The 15609-nt window shown below is 35.4% G+C and overlaps 2 protein-coding genes across 2 annotated transcripts; one reads left to right on the top strand and one right to left on the bottom strand.

Moving 5' to 3' along the window:
* Positions 1–7091: 7091 nt before the first annotated feature.
* On the top strand, positions 7092–9700 carry LOC143628211 (uncharacterized). Its single transcript, XM_077097856.1, has 6 exons — positions 7092–7278; positions 8628–8713; positions 8807–8953; positions 9042–9165; positions 9252–9535; positions 9608–9700. Exons 1-6 carry the CDS (start codon positions 7092–7094, stop codon positions 9698–9700), a joined length of 921 nt encoding a protein of 306 aa, XP_076953971.1.
* A 301-nt stretch (positions 9701–10001) lies between these two features.
* Positions 10002–15234, bottom strand: LOC143628237 (potassium channel AKT1-like). The gene is made up of 10 exons (XM_077097879.1): positions 14996–15234; positions 13493–13858; positions 12717–12774; positions 12279–12596; positions 11961–12206; positions 11782–11880; positions 11478–11696; positions 11202–11396; positions 11009–11084; positions 10002–10912 (listed from the first exon to the last, which is right to left on the bottom strand). The coding sequence occupies exons 1-10, from the start codon at positions 15232–15234 to the stop codon at positions 10002–10004; spliced, it is 2727 nt and encodes a 908-aa protein (XP_076953994.1).
* Between the last annotated feature and the right edge of the window lie 375 nt (positions 15235–15609).

The following is a 15609-nucleotide window of genomic DNA, read 5'->3' as shown; positions in this document are numbered from 1 at the left end:
ACGTCCCACAGTAAGGGTTGGTGAGTAGGCAGCGGCTAATAGTGACAAACAGTACTAGAGGGTGCACCTCCTCGTACTGTTGTCGGTGAGTTGTCACCCTGTGATTGGTTCATGGGTGTCTCTGGTCAGATCGTCTGTTTTGCCCATACCTTGGTAGGTATAGTACAAAAGATATTCCAGAAGCATACGGACTGGCTCATTTGGGCGGGAGTATTCCCGCCTTGCTCATTCCTTCAGGTGACTACTGAAGTAGCAAGAGTTAGTGCCTTGTGCGTGTAGCCTTGCTATCAGTGCGGGTAGCCTTCCCTGATGGCTTGTATCCGCAACTGCGGGAACAAGCGGGGTACTTCACCATTGGGAGGCTTTCCCTGCGGGTACAGCTGGCGTACTGCGCGTAAGGTCTTCTCTGAGCATGGTGGGTCCTGCGGAAGCAGTTGGTCGTTGCGCAGACGTCCCTGTTCAAGGTGAGTCTTGCGGGTCCAACTGGGCTCTGCTGGGACCTACCTCTTCACTCACTCTATTTCTAATTTCCAGATATGAACTATCTACGATTGTATTATATAGTTTTCAAATTTCTTACTTAATTTACTTTTGTGTTAACTCGCCTCATAAAATACTTGCTTTAGATGGAACTAATTAATAAATATATGCTCTAATTCTTATTACATATATAGCTATTAGTTTATAAATACATTAAAATAGCATCTAGATCATTATGAATATCTACCTATATATACTAATAAAAGAAAATAATTCTGGACACATGGCATTCTAAGGTTAATTCTCACTATCAAATTCCCGTCCAAATCACTTTTTTTCTATTGATGGAAAAAAAAATATATTGGTTCTAAATATAATATTAATTATAAATTCAACATACCGTATTAATTGGTCAATTTCCATTGATTGAATTATTAATGTTATAAATTATATTGTAAACATACTTAATATAAAAAAAATAGAAATATATATAATAATTACGTGTGTTAAATATATGTTCTTTAAAATTAAATGCAGGGTTAGGTTCAAATAAGAAGTTTGATTTTTCTAAGAAGGATAAGAATGAGGGTATATTAGTCTAACACTTTAATATCAAAACCCACTTACTTTAATCTTAAAACTCACTTACATTAAATTTAAAAACACACTTACTTAAAACCCACTTACATCTTCACTTATCTCCTACAACCACCACCACTCCACCGCCCACTGCCACCACAACCGTCACCCACCGCCACCACCTCGCCGGAAAAGTCTATGGAAATTTCGCCTGAAAATTTACCGGAAAAGTCGTCTGAAAGTCATCGAAAAACAATCCCCGAGAAATTTCGCCGGAAAAATCTCCGAAAAATTCACCGAAAAGTCGTCGAAAAAAAGTCACCGGAAAACGGTCGCCGAAAAAAACACAATGGAAAAAAACACTATGAAAAAAAACACAATGATAAAAACACAATTGTATAACACAATACAAAAAACACAATGGAAAAAACACAATGAAAAAAAAAACATAATAATAAAAAACAATAAAAAACGCAATTGTATGACACAATGCAAAAACACAATGGAAAAAACACTATGAAAAAAAACACAATGAAAAATACTATTGTATAACACAATTTTGTAAAACACAATTTTGGTAAAACACACTTTGTAAAATTTTTTTAATTTTCTACTACAATATGGTACTCATATAAAAGATAAAAAGACACTCGTTATTATGGTGAATTTGTTTTTCAATAAAAACGTCGTAAAAAAAAGTTATGGACGTTTAAAAATGATGAGGGAATTTGGCATGTGCTTTGCATGTGGAGAGAGAAAGTCAACAAATGTGTTATTCCTTTTATACCCTTCTCCTTATGTTCACACTTGATTTCCCCCTAAACTAATCTCAACCCTTCATGTTCAAAATCAATGGACAAGATTAATTTCTATCATTCCTACAAAAATTAAATTTCCTATTATAACCTAACCCATTAAATGTATATAAAAGTGTTTATTTTTAAAGAGTGCATTAACATTTATTTTTGAGACATCTTTGTATTGATGAAAACCATAATAATTGTGTTCTTTATACAAATATTTAATGTTTAATAAGTTTTAAAAATCATAGACCAATTTTTCAATTTTTTTATATTTAGTATAAGACTATTGTGACAGTTGAACAACAGTGTTTTTATAAGGACATCATGAAAGCTGTTCAAAAAGGAAAATCTGGTGTCTTTTTTGGTTTAGGGTGTGGAGTGAAAAAAATTTTTGGTAAAAACTTTAACTACATCTTTCAGATCTAAATGCCTCATTGTTTTAAATGATGCTTCCGGTATCATTGCTTTATTATTGTATACCGACGGTAAAACAACCTATTCTCAATTTAAAATTCAAATACATTTAATGATATAAAGCGACTATATTTGTAATGTATTTTTTACATAATATAAAGAGACTTATTTCTCTTTTATTTTATTTGTTTTCAATTATTTATTTTAATTTATACATTAACTTATACCGTTATACACGGGTTTCTAAGCTAGTTGAATACATACAACAACATGTTTGCATTTATTTTGGAACAGGTAGATATACCAAATCTGTGTCATACTTCTATCTTAGGAATCTTGTTATTCGTTTGCATTTATTAGCTTGTATAATAGACTTTGGCATTAATAGTCGGTGCAGTAAATTAGATTGGTAATTTGGTGTACTTGACACCTAAAATGAAATATCCAAAATAGTTAATGAGCAAGCCAACGTGGCAATGTGGAGGCTAGTCCATTCAACATAGGCACGTTTTTTTTTTTAAAGAAGATGTCTCAGATTTTAGTAGTTTAAAATTGTTGGTATAAAATAAAATAGGAGCCACATTTGTTAGTAAAAAAAATAGTTATTGGTTGCCCATTGGATAGACAAAGTCTTTAAAAATCTAGGTTGGAAGGTATTGGATTCAAGTTTTATAGACGACGATGGTCAAAAGAAATTCGTTGTTAAATAAAATTATGTAAAGTTCAGATTTTGCATCTTACTTAAAAATACATAAAGTTGATTAAAGGTCAACTATTCACATGACGTGTTATCTTCTAATAAGTTTTGGGTTTAATGAAGAGAGAATCATCCAAAAGGAGTGACCAATGTTCTAGATTATTGTAAATCTTAAGTTGAAAACGAACATGTAAGATAAGAGAATATCGTAAAATTGGGCAATTGAAAAGTTGTGAGCTAAGAAAAAAGAAAGTTTTTTATTATTTAAGGCCATGTATAAGTAGCTTCATATAGTCTAAGGTTGGGATTTAGTAAACAGATCTAATAGCACAATTCAAAGAGCTTTCTGAAGCATTTTTTTGGTAGAATCCATTAGAGCCTTATTGAAAAAAGTATGTTCAATTGGAAGGACTAGAAACATCTTTGGATAAAAATGGAAACCTCTTTATGGAGAGTAGTTTCGTACCTAATTCCAACAACATAGGTTTTGGAAAAGAGAGGAATAAGCGTAAACTCGATCATATGCACAAATTGTGGGGGAACTACCGAGCCTATAGATTATTTATTAATAACTTGTCGTTTTCACGAGAACAATCTTGGACAAGACCATGACTGGTGAAGGCTACGAGTGATAGATATCATGCAACTAGGTTTTGTACATCTTGGACATACTCAGGTCTTTGTTTTTTTTTTTAACTGGTCGAAGCCAGGGCAAACTTTCATTAAAAACAAAATATTGTTACAAGTAAACTTCTATGAATAAAACAAAAAGAGCCAATTGAGTTCTATTGGAGTAACTTTAAAACAAAATGTTGTTACAATCTATGAATAAAACAAATAGAGCCAGTTGAGTTCTATTGGAGTAATTTTAAACTGGCTCCATTATTCATAATTGGCTCTGGTAATCTTTTTTATTATTTTTTTTTTGAAGAGCAAATTATTGCACAAAATTTTAATTCATAGTGATACCATTAGACTTCAAGCTTTTTGGTAGTTGACACCGGTATGCATGTTTGTAGGTTTCTCTTTAGCGTCCTGTTAGTTTTTCTCTAAAATCTTCGTCCTTCAACAAAAAAAGAAGAGGCAAAAGAGAGCTTTGATCTATCATAAAAACTTTGAATCTTGATCATTAGTTTATTCTTGTTTTAGGATTTATTTACCGTTTCTTAACTGAATTTTAAATCGTTGTTACTATCGTTTCCCTTTTCATATTTTCTTTAGTTTGTTTCCAAACCCAAACGAGACCAAACAATTTGGCATTTGTCGATTTAGTCGTGTATCATTTAAGCCATTGTCGGCTACATATGTCACACGCCATTCCATGCGAAACTGTTCTTGGCGTTGATTTGTCACTATCTTGCCGCAACATTTTCGTCGTCTATTTTTCTTTATTCTCTCTTAGTCCACCAAACCGCTAGTGACTTTCCTTATATAACAAATAATAAAAACCCGACACGTCGTTCATCATATATCACAAATAGTTATGATTAATTCATTAGTTACGATGGTTGACTTATACATCTACTTCACACTGTATTTACTAAGATGACAATTCCTGATATGATATGATATGAATACACCATAAAAAATAATTGATTTGACATTCTGACTCGTTCATTAAACATATTGTGTTTTTTGTAGAGATGTATAACCTAACATTTTATATTAAAATTAAATGGTTGACTCCCTAGTCCATTTAAGATTAGAGGAGCTAAAGGCAATCACACTTCCATGATCTTTTATTTTGGATGGCATGTAGTTTTTCCGCTTAAAGAATAGTAGGTAGGACTTAAAGTCTATAGTTCGAGTGTGCAAGATTGAGTTTTGAATATGAAAAGAATGCTTGCTTAAAATGATGTTCCATCAATGGTTTGGTCAGAGAGAATAATACACCTCCTACATCATATATCCATGGTTTGGTCATGGAGGTCCATACCCCACATGTTTTTTTTTTCATGTCTTTTATTGTCTTTTTAGCTTTTCAAACAATCTCCCCAACCATTTAATTAAGGTGTTATTTGTTTTTTTAAAGGTAAAATATCTGCAGTCTGCGGACCACATCTGCAGATATCTGTAGAATAAGAGGTTGACCAAACCTCTGCAGTCATCAAAAAGAAAAATGTTTGTTTTAAACGTCTCTAGACTGCTAAAATAAACCGGTGGTGATGTACGAACTGTCTTAGTGAGTGGTGGTGGTTGACTGTGGGTGATGGTGATGGACGGTAGTGGTAGACTATGGACGATGGTGGTGGCGAATGGTGGGTTGTGGTGGTGGACAGCGAGTGTTGGTAGGTGTTGGTGATTAATCATTTGCAGACTTAATTAGAAGATCTTAGAAGTAGATGAGCTAAGTCTGCACCAAGAAGAGTTCGCGCAAACGTTTTTGTAATTAAACATCTTTGAAAAAACAAACAGTCTGCAGACGGCAATGTCTACGTGTGGTCTGTTCGACACAGACAAAATAACCTGCGCATACCCTTTTTTTATATAAAAAAATTACGTCTTAATTTTAAACATAAATTTAAACACGTATGGTAGATTTTAGAGCAAAAGCTTTTGTTAAAAATCGATTGATGAAGATTTATATCAAAGTGTATACATTGAGTTTTTTTAAGACTCTAAACATCTCATTTGGATGAAGATTTATATTTTATCCTTGATGTTTTATATTCTTGTCATTTTCATACAAAACGCTAACTTCATATATTTTCTAACGTTATAAAATCATTCTTGAGATTTGGTATTAATTGACATTTTCATTCAAATAGGTATAAAGATAGAATTGCCCATATTAACGTTAGAAAATAAACGGAGTTTGCAATTTGGACGAAAATGACAAGAATCTGAAACCTTAAGGGTCCATATGTAAAAAAAATAGTTTTTGGACTAAATTTGCGTGTGTGACCAAACCTCAAAGACGTTACTTCTAAACTACTCTAAAAGAAGTTCTACTCACGTATTAGGACTTGAACTTCGGTTCTCTTTCAAAAAGACAAGAGTCTTTGCCACCAGTCAAAACCAGAATGATATTATAGGCTTGTTAATTAATTGATTTTTGTTTTACTCTTCACTCCATCATAAATTGACGGTTTGAGATATAGAATTATTCAACTAAAGTAGGAAAAAGAGAGAAACCCTTAAAAGTATTTCTTTTATATTTGAATTAAATTTGATATGAACTAATTATTTCAACTTATTAAATAAATGAGATTAACTAGTGTGAGCCAAGTTAAGACAATATAGTCTAGCCGGAGTGGACAACGGGACTACTTAAATTTGAGGAGTGTGACGGCCTAACATACATGAAAATCAGGGTTGTAAAAAAGAGACTAGTGTCCATCTATTAAACTAGTTAAATTAAATGAGGGGTTAAAAATAAATTTTCCTTTTCTCTTTTTACATGGAATGGTGGTTTTTGTTTGAATGTTTGAGCTCTCGCACACACAAGTTATCTATAAAGTATCCGTTTTAAAGAAAAGGTCTCACCAGTGATGGCCAGGTTTTGAACGCATTCAATTAAAAATTACTCATTATATTAAGCAAATTTTGTTTTAATAATCAAATTTATTTCTAATAGACCGAAAAACCAATGTCATTCTTACTAATCACTTTCATTCTCAAGGATAATTTCACTCTATTAGAAACATAATTTTATTTGCCCTAACGAACAATTGATTACTAACTTGTATCCCAAATAAAATATTAGAGAAACACACAATAAAAATTAATCTAATTTATTATTATAATGTAATAATAAAAATTTTGCTTAGTACAACATTCATATATAATGCTTTTTTGAGCACTTTAATCTGCCTAAAGACTCAAAACAGAAAGTGCATGTATTTCCTTGCATTTATTAGGGTAAAAGATATAAATAGAATTAGATGAGTACTCACGTAGCATTAGTCGGTCATGAGGTCACAAGGCTCTCTATATACATCTTCTTCAATGTTTCTACATGTAAATTTAGACAAATATGATCAGTGCAAACTCTACATGCTAATTTTAGCCTTGACAATAGTAATCACTTGCCTATAAATCAATAGTCTTGCATGTTCTCTCTCATATACACATTCTACTTTTTGTGGTGCAAAAGATAACTCAGGTTAGTTGCGAAGATGAGCCGTGAGATTGAGCTAGAAGAAATCGGTTTTGAGAGCGATCATTCTGATGATCATCTGCTTCCATCCTTGACAATCGTTAACGCTCCGCGTTTAAGTGAGATGCACTTTCATGATGATGATGATGTTGAAGCAGGAGGTATGGTCACTTGTCGAATTTGTCTTGAAGGCGCGGGTGATGCAGGTGAATATATGTTATGGTTTTCAGTAATTTTGAAATTAATTTGCTTATATATGAAGTGATTTGTTTAGTTTTAGAGTTATATGCTTTGTTTGTGATTATATTATAGGTGTAACATATTAATAATACGTGGACCGCTTGTGTGATCAAATATGTATCTGTAAAGTTGCTTGCTGCTTATTTTGTGTCTTTAAGGTTATTTTGACACTCTTTCAGATGAGTATTAATTTATTATCATAGTTGTTGATTATGTCATTTGATCGGTGAGAGAAGAAATTAAAGTTTTATAATGTTTTTTTCCTTCTTATAAATACAAGTTTATTTGATGATTTAGTAAAGTGGATCTGGATGCCTACTATATCAAGATGTTTCAAAATAGATATAAAATTGTAAGAAGGTTGTATGAGTTCATTTGATGCATGGTGGTGATATTATTTGAATCATTGATCTTGAATATGTGGTATTTGTTAAAGCTTTTGAATTTTATAGTGAAAATGTTACACTGTGAATCACACAGCTTATAACTTTCCCTGAACTTAGCTGCAATGCTGCATATGTAATTGTGTGGCTAACCGGCTATGAATGTGACGGTGTAACTATAACAAGCGAAGAGAGATACGATATGCGTGCCTTAACTAATTAACGGCCAACGAGTACTTTTTTTTTGCACTTTTGGTATTTGTGCACTTTTGGTAAGGCGAAAAGAGTATAAAGATTTCGTCTTCACGGTCGGTGCAATCACTAAGAATCCAACAAATTTGGTATGTTACGTCAACATCGCGTCTTGTGCGTCAGCTTAGCGTTGTATCTGTGTGCGTAAGCATCGCATCTATCTGTGTGCGTCAGCATTGCGCTGTATTCGTGTGCATCTTCTTCACTACGTATGTATGTAACATCCAGCATCTCGTACCACCAATATTGCCAGCTTGCCCACAAGAAGCCCACGGATTTGTTTTTGTTTGTGGAGGCGGAGACTTCCCAGGTTGTCAGTCTTCCTAAACTACTCCCACTCGGGCGCCCTTAATTATGGAATTCTCCTCACATCCACAACCATTACGTCCAAAACATATTGGTGATATTTTAGGCGGGGCATTCGTTATGGCCCAACATCTCTCTTGTAAACATAACAGAATAATGTGGGATTTCCCTAAGGTGTTACAACGTATGCGCCAGTCGCGTGAGTGAAGCATCACATTGTGTGTGGCTTCTTCTGTTGTCATAATTATCTCCGGCTGATGATAATGTTGTTACTTCATATAATTTTTCACATTCAGTTTCTGAGTTCTTTGGTAACAAATATCTCTCATTACGCAACTACTTCGTCATTTACATTTATGTCTCTTGTTCCATAGGTGATGAGCTGATCTCTCCATGCTTATGCAAAGGCACCCAGCAGTTTGTGCATCGTTCGTGCCTTGACCACTGGCGATCCGTCAAGGTAATGCGCTTGATTACCCTATCTTTTGTTGGAAACAAGATATGTTAACCCATGACAAGTTTTAACACATTTATGTATTACTACTCTCAATAGGAAGGGTTTGCTTTTTCGCACTGCACAACGTGCAAGGCTCAATATCACCTTCGAGTCGTTAAGCTAAGCGCCCATTCCTGGCCGAAGATAAAATACAGGCTATTTGTTGCAAGGGATGTTATCCTTGTCTTTCTGGCTATGCAAATGGTGAGAATTCTTAATTATCATTATCGTTATCATGCATTACCAACTACTATTCGCCTACTTTTACTAATCAAACGAGTCGCTCATTCAGCTGGTTGGGCTGCTTGGAGGCATTGCATACCTTGTTGACAATGATGCGCATTTCAGAATTTCTCTTGCTGAAAAGTGGAGCCTTATACTCTCAACTGATCCTTTACCGTTCTTCTATTGTGTCGGTATGTTTTCTCTGATACAATATTTAACTTTGACACGCTTTGACATGAACCAGCTTTTAACCGGTTGAAAGTTAATTACTGGACAGGTGTGTTTGGCTTCTTTGTGCTGGTTGGGTTTTTTGGGATGGTGGTTCATTGTCTGTCTTGCAACAATGACCCGCGTGTTGCTGGATGCCAGAATTGCTTTCTCGGATGGGGAATGATGGACTTTTTTCCTGCCACGATGGATGTATGTATTATTATAGTTATTGGTGCTGTGGTTGTATTTGCGTTTCTTGGTCTCGCCTACGGCTTTCTTGTGGCTACCATGGCAATGCAAAGGATCTTTCAAAGGCACTATCACATTCTCACAAAAAAAGAGCTTACACAGGTATATTCATCTTCTAAATTTCATAACAATGTAATACATAAAACATCCTAAATCATTGTTTTGTATTTGTAGGAGTATGTTGTTGAGGATCTTCATGGATGCTACACCCCTCCTCAACTGGCTCAAGAAGATGTGGACCACCTTACTCTCTACAAGCTTCTCTAACAGTTTCACCTAGTACCGGAACGTTTGGGTACTACCTAACCATCAATAGTAATAGTAACAATAAAAACAGTCGTCCTCTCAGTTTGTTCTTTAGGTAAAATGTCACTGCTTGCGTAATATGTATGGTGAAGTCCTCTTATCTTGTGATACATATGATGTGTGTGTGGTTTATATATTGCCTTCTTGTCATGAACTCATTATCATAGCGGCTAAAATACCGCTCATTATGTTAGTAAGAAAGTAGAAACCAAGAGATTAACAAATACAGAGATTAGAACTGATGGTTAGATTCACCATCTTGTTAATTTGATTCCTCAATCGTCTGACTCGAATTGCTAACGAATATCAAATGATCACCGTCCCTAACCACTTCTATATCGCCTACTTCCGCCCCGTCTTTGTTTACCACCTTTGATGCCAAAAATCCGTATTTCTTTACACAGATATCTAATAACTCCTGGAAGCTTTTCGGTAGCATAACAAGTTTTCCACCAGCATCTCCTTTATCTGGGCAGCTTACAACTACCCGACCCGGGTTGCCTGAGTTTTCCCTCCCCAAAGCTATGCTTGTAGGCCTCGGTGACACCAAGTCAATGCTGTTCTCACCCTCTCGAGCATTCGACATTATCCCGAAAAGTGAGTTATGGAAACTGTCACCTCTCTGTCTCCGTCTCGATCGGCTCCATGACCCATCATCCGTGTCCTGAGGACCGTGCCGGGTTATTGTCGGCTCACTTTTGAACCGCCCAAGAAACTTCACGCGTGTAGAATCACGAACGCGTTTCTTCTCGGGGATTGACACGAGAGGTGGTGGTCTGGTGAACTGGTGGTCACTGGGAAGTTTGAAGGACGAGAACAGGGTTTTTATCTCTTCATGTCCTTGTTGGTCAGCTAAGGTTCGTGGGGTCCACCCGTGATAATCTTGCTGGTCAAAGTTGGCTCCTTGGTCTAACAGAAACTTAACCATCTCTATGTTGCCTTCGCAGACAGCAATGTGAAGAGCCGTTGAGCCATCATTTCTAGCACGAGTGGCATCTCCTTTATGCCGAATGATGCGTTTGAGTAAGGTTAAGTTGTTTTGCTCGGCTGCAATGCAAGAAAACTGTCCGCCATCACCTGATGATAAGGTGGCACCGTTATCGGCTAAAAGCAGGATTACTGTTTCGTGGTTTCCCATCATAGCTTCCCATAATGGCACGTTCCCGTCTGAATCTGCATAGGCCAATGTACAATAGCTTGTCAAGTGTCAACCACTATGACCCATTTATGAAACAGTGTCTATCGTGTCTAACAGGTGAATAGTTGTACCTGTGCAATTGGGATCTGCTCCATAATCTAGTAGCAAAAGCACACAATTTTCACTTCCTTGTGAAGCTGCTATGTGCTGAGAATAATGACAGAAAACACATAGGAAATCAAGTTTGGTATATGTTATAAAATAAACTTAGAAGTTAGAATAATTGCCAACCAAATACGTGAAAACTTAAATATGTGCGCATACCAAAGCCGTTCTTCCATTATTATCTGACTCATTTGGATCAAGACCTTGTTTTAATAACTTTTGCAACAAAAGGTCGTCTCCTCTACGCGTAGCGAAGGACAGACTTAGAGGCAAATCCATTCTTCCACGAGCCAGCATACTCTCGGTTTCCAACAAAACTCCTTCCATAAGTGGATCTTGTAAGTTTTTCAAATGCTGCAAACAAGACGGTGCTTTAGATTAATAATTAATCATGTTAATTGAGTATACACTTTCTCTGTTATAACTTAGACAAACCTTGAGAAGATTGTCCATGATAATGGTCCCGTCACCGACATGGCTTTGAACAATGTTCAAAAACGAGGTCCGGTTTAACCTTAGTAACTGGCTTAATCGTTTGGTACGAACCGTAAATAGTTGAGGTCGGTAACAAAGAACACCGATCTCGCCACATAGATCACCAGGTCTTGCTTCGCCTATGACCTGTTCGACTCCGTTTTTCATAACCAGTAGTTCCTGATCAAGTTATTTAAAACATATACATATTAGAAGGTTTGTGTATTAAGAGATAAATAAACAAACTATAAGATTAAACACTCACCACTGCTCCTGTAACAAGTATATAGAAATCTGTAGGTGCTTCATTCTGCAAAATAACATCTTCCTTTGGAGGGAAGTATTCAGCTTTCATTTCCGAGACCTTCAAATAAATTCATTCGTATTATTATTGGCGATTTTCCGAAATATACTTGTTTGGTAAGGGTAAGTGATGAAACATACCAGCTGAAAGAGAACATCATTCGACACACCATGAAACAAGTAGGCTTTGTCTAGAAGCGAATAGAACAAGAAATTAGAAATGCTTGAACGAATGGCTTTCGGAAGTGAGTCAATAGTCTCTTGTTGTTGAAGACCCTCTGAGTCGGTTCTAAATTTCAAACACAAATGTGCAAGCATCTGATCTTGCAACCGAACTGGCAAATGATTCCTATGTGCAAAACTCGAGGCCGCTTGGATCGTATCTCGCTGTAAAAGTAAACATCAACTGTTAAAAACAAGTTATTAAAAATGTATAAACAAGAAAACAAGATTACTTACAAATTGTCTGGTTTTGCTGGTACCATGGACAACCAAATTGGTCATATTTCCTATGAGATATGATGTCAAACCGAGGTTGAAAAGCATGTAACATATGACAAATATCATCTCACGTCTATTTTGAGCATGCAAATCGCCGTATCCAACGGTCGTGAGGGTTGTGATCGACCAATACATAGATGTCACATAACGATCTACCAATTTCTGGTCTTTGAAAGCCGTGTTATCAGTCCCAATCCAAGTCCTACTGGGGTCAGGATAATCAGCGGCAATATAATAGTAGAAACAACCAGCACAGTGTACCGCGAAGATTGTAACCTATAATAATCACATGTAGATATTGTTAGTTTAACAATTTAACAGTTGCAAATAGGCTGCATAAAGTTTCTACTCTGTAAATGTAACATCTATAGAGAATCAACTATGATTAGTACTTACGGATATAAGCTTGGCGCATCGAACCCAAAAGTAGTTGAAGTGCCTATCTTTCTCCAACCTGTTCCCAAATGGAAAAGTAATTAGGCTACAAAAAATGATTTAAATAAACAGGGTTGGGTGAGTTTTGGGTTGAGCCCGTGAACATGTTAAATGCGTTGGGTTGGTGGGTTCGCGAGTACACCCGCCTAACCTTTTGTTTTATTATTCTTTTAAAGAAAATGTGTTTCATATCGTGTATCTTCTGGTTGCGTATTTTATACCAAAATTTGGAAGTCAAAGTTTGTATCTTAGGTTGCAAATTTGTAATTTTAGAGTAGTAACATGATAAAAACTATTTTTTCTGCTTAAGAGGTCGTGCTCGTGTTAAGTCATGAACACACGTGTCAAGTTCAGGTCCATATTAAAATTCTCAGATTCAGTTTGCGAACATGTGAACACGACCCGTTTAGCACCGCTTATTAAATCTAGAGGTGGTGAAATGAGTTGGTAGTGGGTCAAAACCGATTCAGGGTAGCTTTAGATGACTCAGCACATTCTCCAGCAATTTTAATAGTTTATAGAAAATAAATTAATGTAAACATGATTAAAGAGTAAATAATATTATAACCTTTTACATAATGCTGCCTTTTCAAACATTAAAAGCACTCATTTGGACCACTTTACCCATTCAGCCAAGTTGTCCTCTTTTTTTAACTTTTTCGACATAAAAAACCAACTTAAATTAACTCATTCATTTTATCTATCAAGACCTCCAGTCAAACCAGTAAAAGTTTTACCTGGCAAACAACGCACTAACTCTGCGCAAACGCCATAATCTAAACATGTTGAACAATCCATACGATTGAAAGGACCCAGTGGATATCTTGCTGGCTAGTTCAGAAGGAATCGTGGAGACCACATCAAACAACAACCAAGTGCTTATATACTTCCAAGCAATCTTTTTCAGGTTGTCCACAAGAAGATAGGTACTTTTATCAAGGTAAGCTACAAAGAAGGTGAGGATAATATCAATGGCAAAAAACCCATTGACAATATTATCAATGATTGATAGTGGTCTCTCTGGTCTTTCCAAGAAACCAAACTCAAATGGGGACACCCATGCAGTATATAATACCAAAACAACTAGATATGTCTCCCATACCCTGAAAATGAAATTTAAGTAATCAGAAACTAGTTAATTAATTAATTAGTAATATCAAATAACAAGTATCTAGAATACAGAAAAGGACTCCACTACAGGTTCTAAGCAAAGTCATTCTTTTCTTACAGAAGAGTCAAAATTGGACGCAGAGAGAATAAATTCTGATTTCCTTTTCAATTAAATGTCATATTCAAATATTGAATTTTAGAATTACGCAGTGTTGTGAAAAGTGAAAACTGAAAAGGGTGAAAAGAATACAACTTTAGATATATTCATGCAGCCTGCACAGTATGTGAATAATGAAAAAAAATCCTAGAAAAGCTATCAAGCAGGAATCTTGTGTAGTAGTATGCACCATCCAAAACTAGCCCAAGATTCCTAATATCTCTTGTGAATTCCAAAGACCAAAAGTCAGCCGAATCTGTGATTATCTCCGTCCAAACCGAGCCTTTTTATCATGCAAATCTTGTGTTTGTATCTTATTCTACTTGAGTTTCTCATGTTAACAATAAGCTCCTTCTCTATTTGAGAATCAATATTACACATTTAAATTCACATAAGAACCTAAAGGGCCTGAAAACCGTACAAGCAACTATGTCCTATTATTGTTTATCGCGGTTCTCATTATACAAAATAAACATCATGAGCATAAAATATCAGTGCTAAGTTATACTTACAATAGATATAACTTTTGATGATAAAAACAGTATAAAATATATGTTCATAATTTTTGTAGCTTGAATGCATCAAGATGATGTTCAAGAATCAATCAAGATTCTGAACTCTTTTCCTTTACTTTTGTTTCTTTTTTTTTTAACATAATTAAATATTTTCTGTAATCTGTAACAGAATCATCAGTAGTGCAATCGTCTACGTAGTGTATCCGCCTAACAAACTAACAAATCAAAACAGAATAATAGAATAATTTTATAAAAGTATAATAATAATTTTAGATAGACGAACGATATGAATGCTTTCATTCTACGTGTTGTATGCTCGATCTTCGCAAAATCAATCTCAGCAGCAGCTGCCACTGACCTCACCGCCTCACTAATTATAACTTAATTCTCACCAAAATCATACTAAAACCTAACGAGCAACGCCATAATGCGATCGGTATACATACATACATACATACCTGTATCGACGATCGTAAGGAGAGATAATGAAGTTCCGAAGCTTAACACGGCGATTGCTAGTGGCTCCAGAGCCGAGAGACGGTAATATACCGGTGGTTAAACTGTAGTGGCTTTGGCTTCCTTCTCTGGACATCTGCTCGAGTTCATCTTCACCGCCACACATTGAAACCCTAAACACTCCACCGTTCCTCTTATTATTAATATTATTCTCTGTGTTGTTTAAACTATAATCAGCCATGTCTTTGTTATAAGAGTTCGAGATGATCTCCTTGTTATGCGTCCGTGTGTGTTTATATAGTGCGAGATTATATGAGAAATACTAATTTTTGTGGGTCCCCTGTGACACGTGCCATGTGGTCTCCGCTGAGAGTTAATTGCTTACTCGGTTTTTGGGGTAGCTTCCAACTTTGGGTTCTAGCAAGTAGCAACAATGGTCCTTCCACTATATTCCAAAACTTTCAACTTTAGGTTCTACTTATTATTATTATTATTATTATTATTATTATTATACAATAAAAAGCAACAGTCTATACAACTTCAAAAGCAGTCAAACCATTATAATCACTTAGCTAGGTGTTATCTTTTGAGTCGGTTTAGCAGTTAGGTTTGACTC

Source organism: Bidens hawaiensis, unplaced genomic scaffold (genome assembly GCF_021521415.1).
Source record: "Bidens hawaiensis isolate Kalapana, Puna unplaced genomic scaffold, B.hawaiensis_p1.1 tig00004839_1, whole genome shotgun sequence".
NCBI classification, from domain to species: Eukaryota; Viridiplantae; Streptophyta; class Magnoliopsida; order Asterales; family Asteraceae; genus Bidens; species Bidens hawaiensis.
Note: the sequence above shows the minus strand (reverse complement) of the source record. Positions and strands in the feature narration are given on the sequence as shown.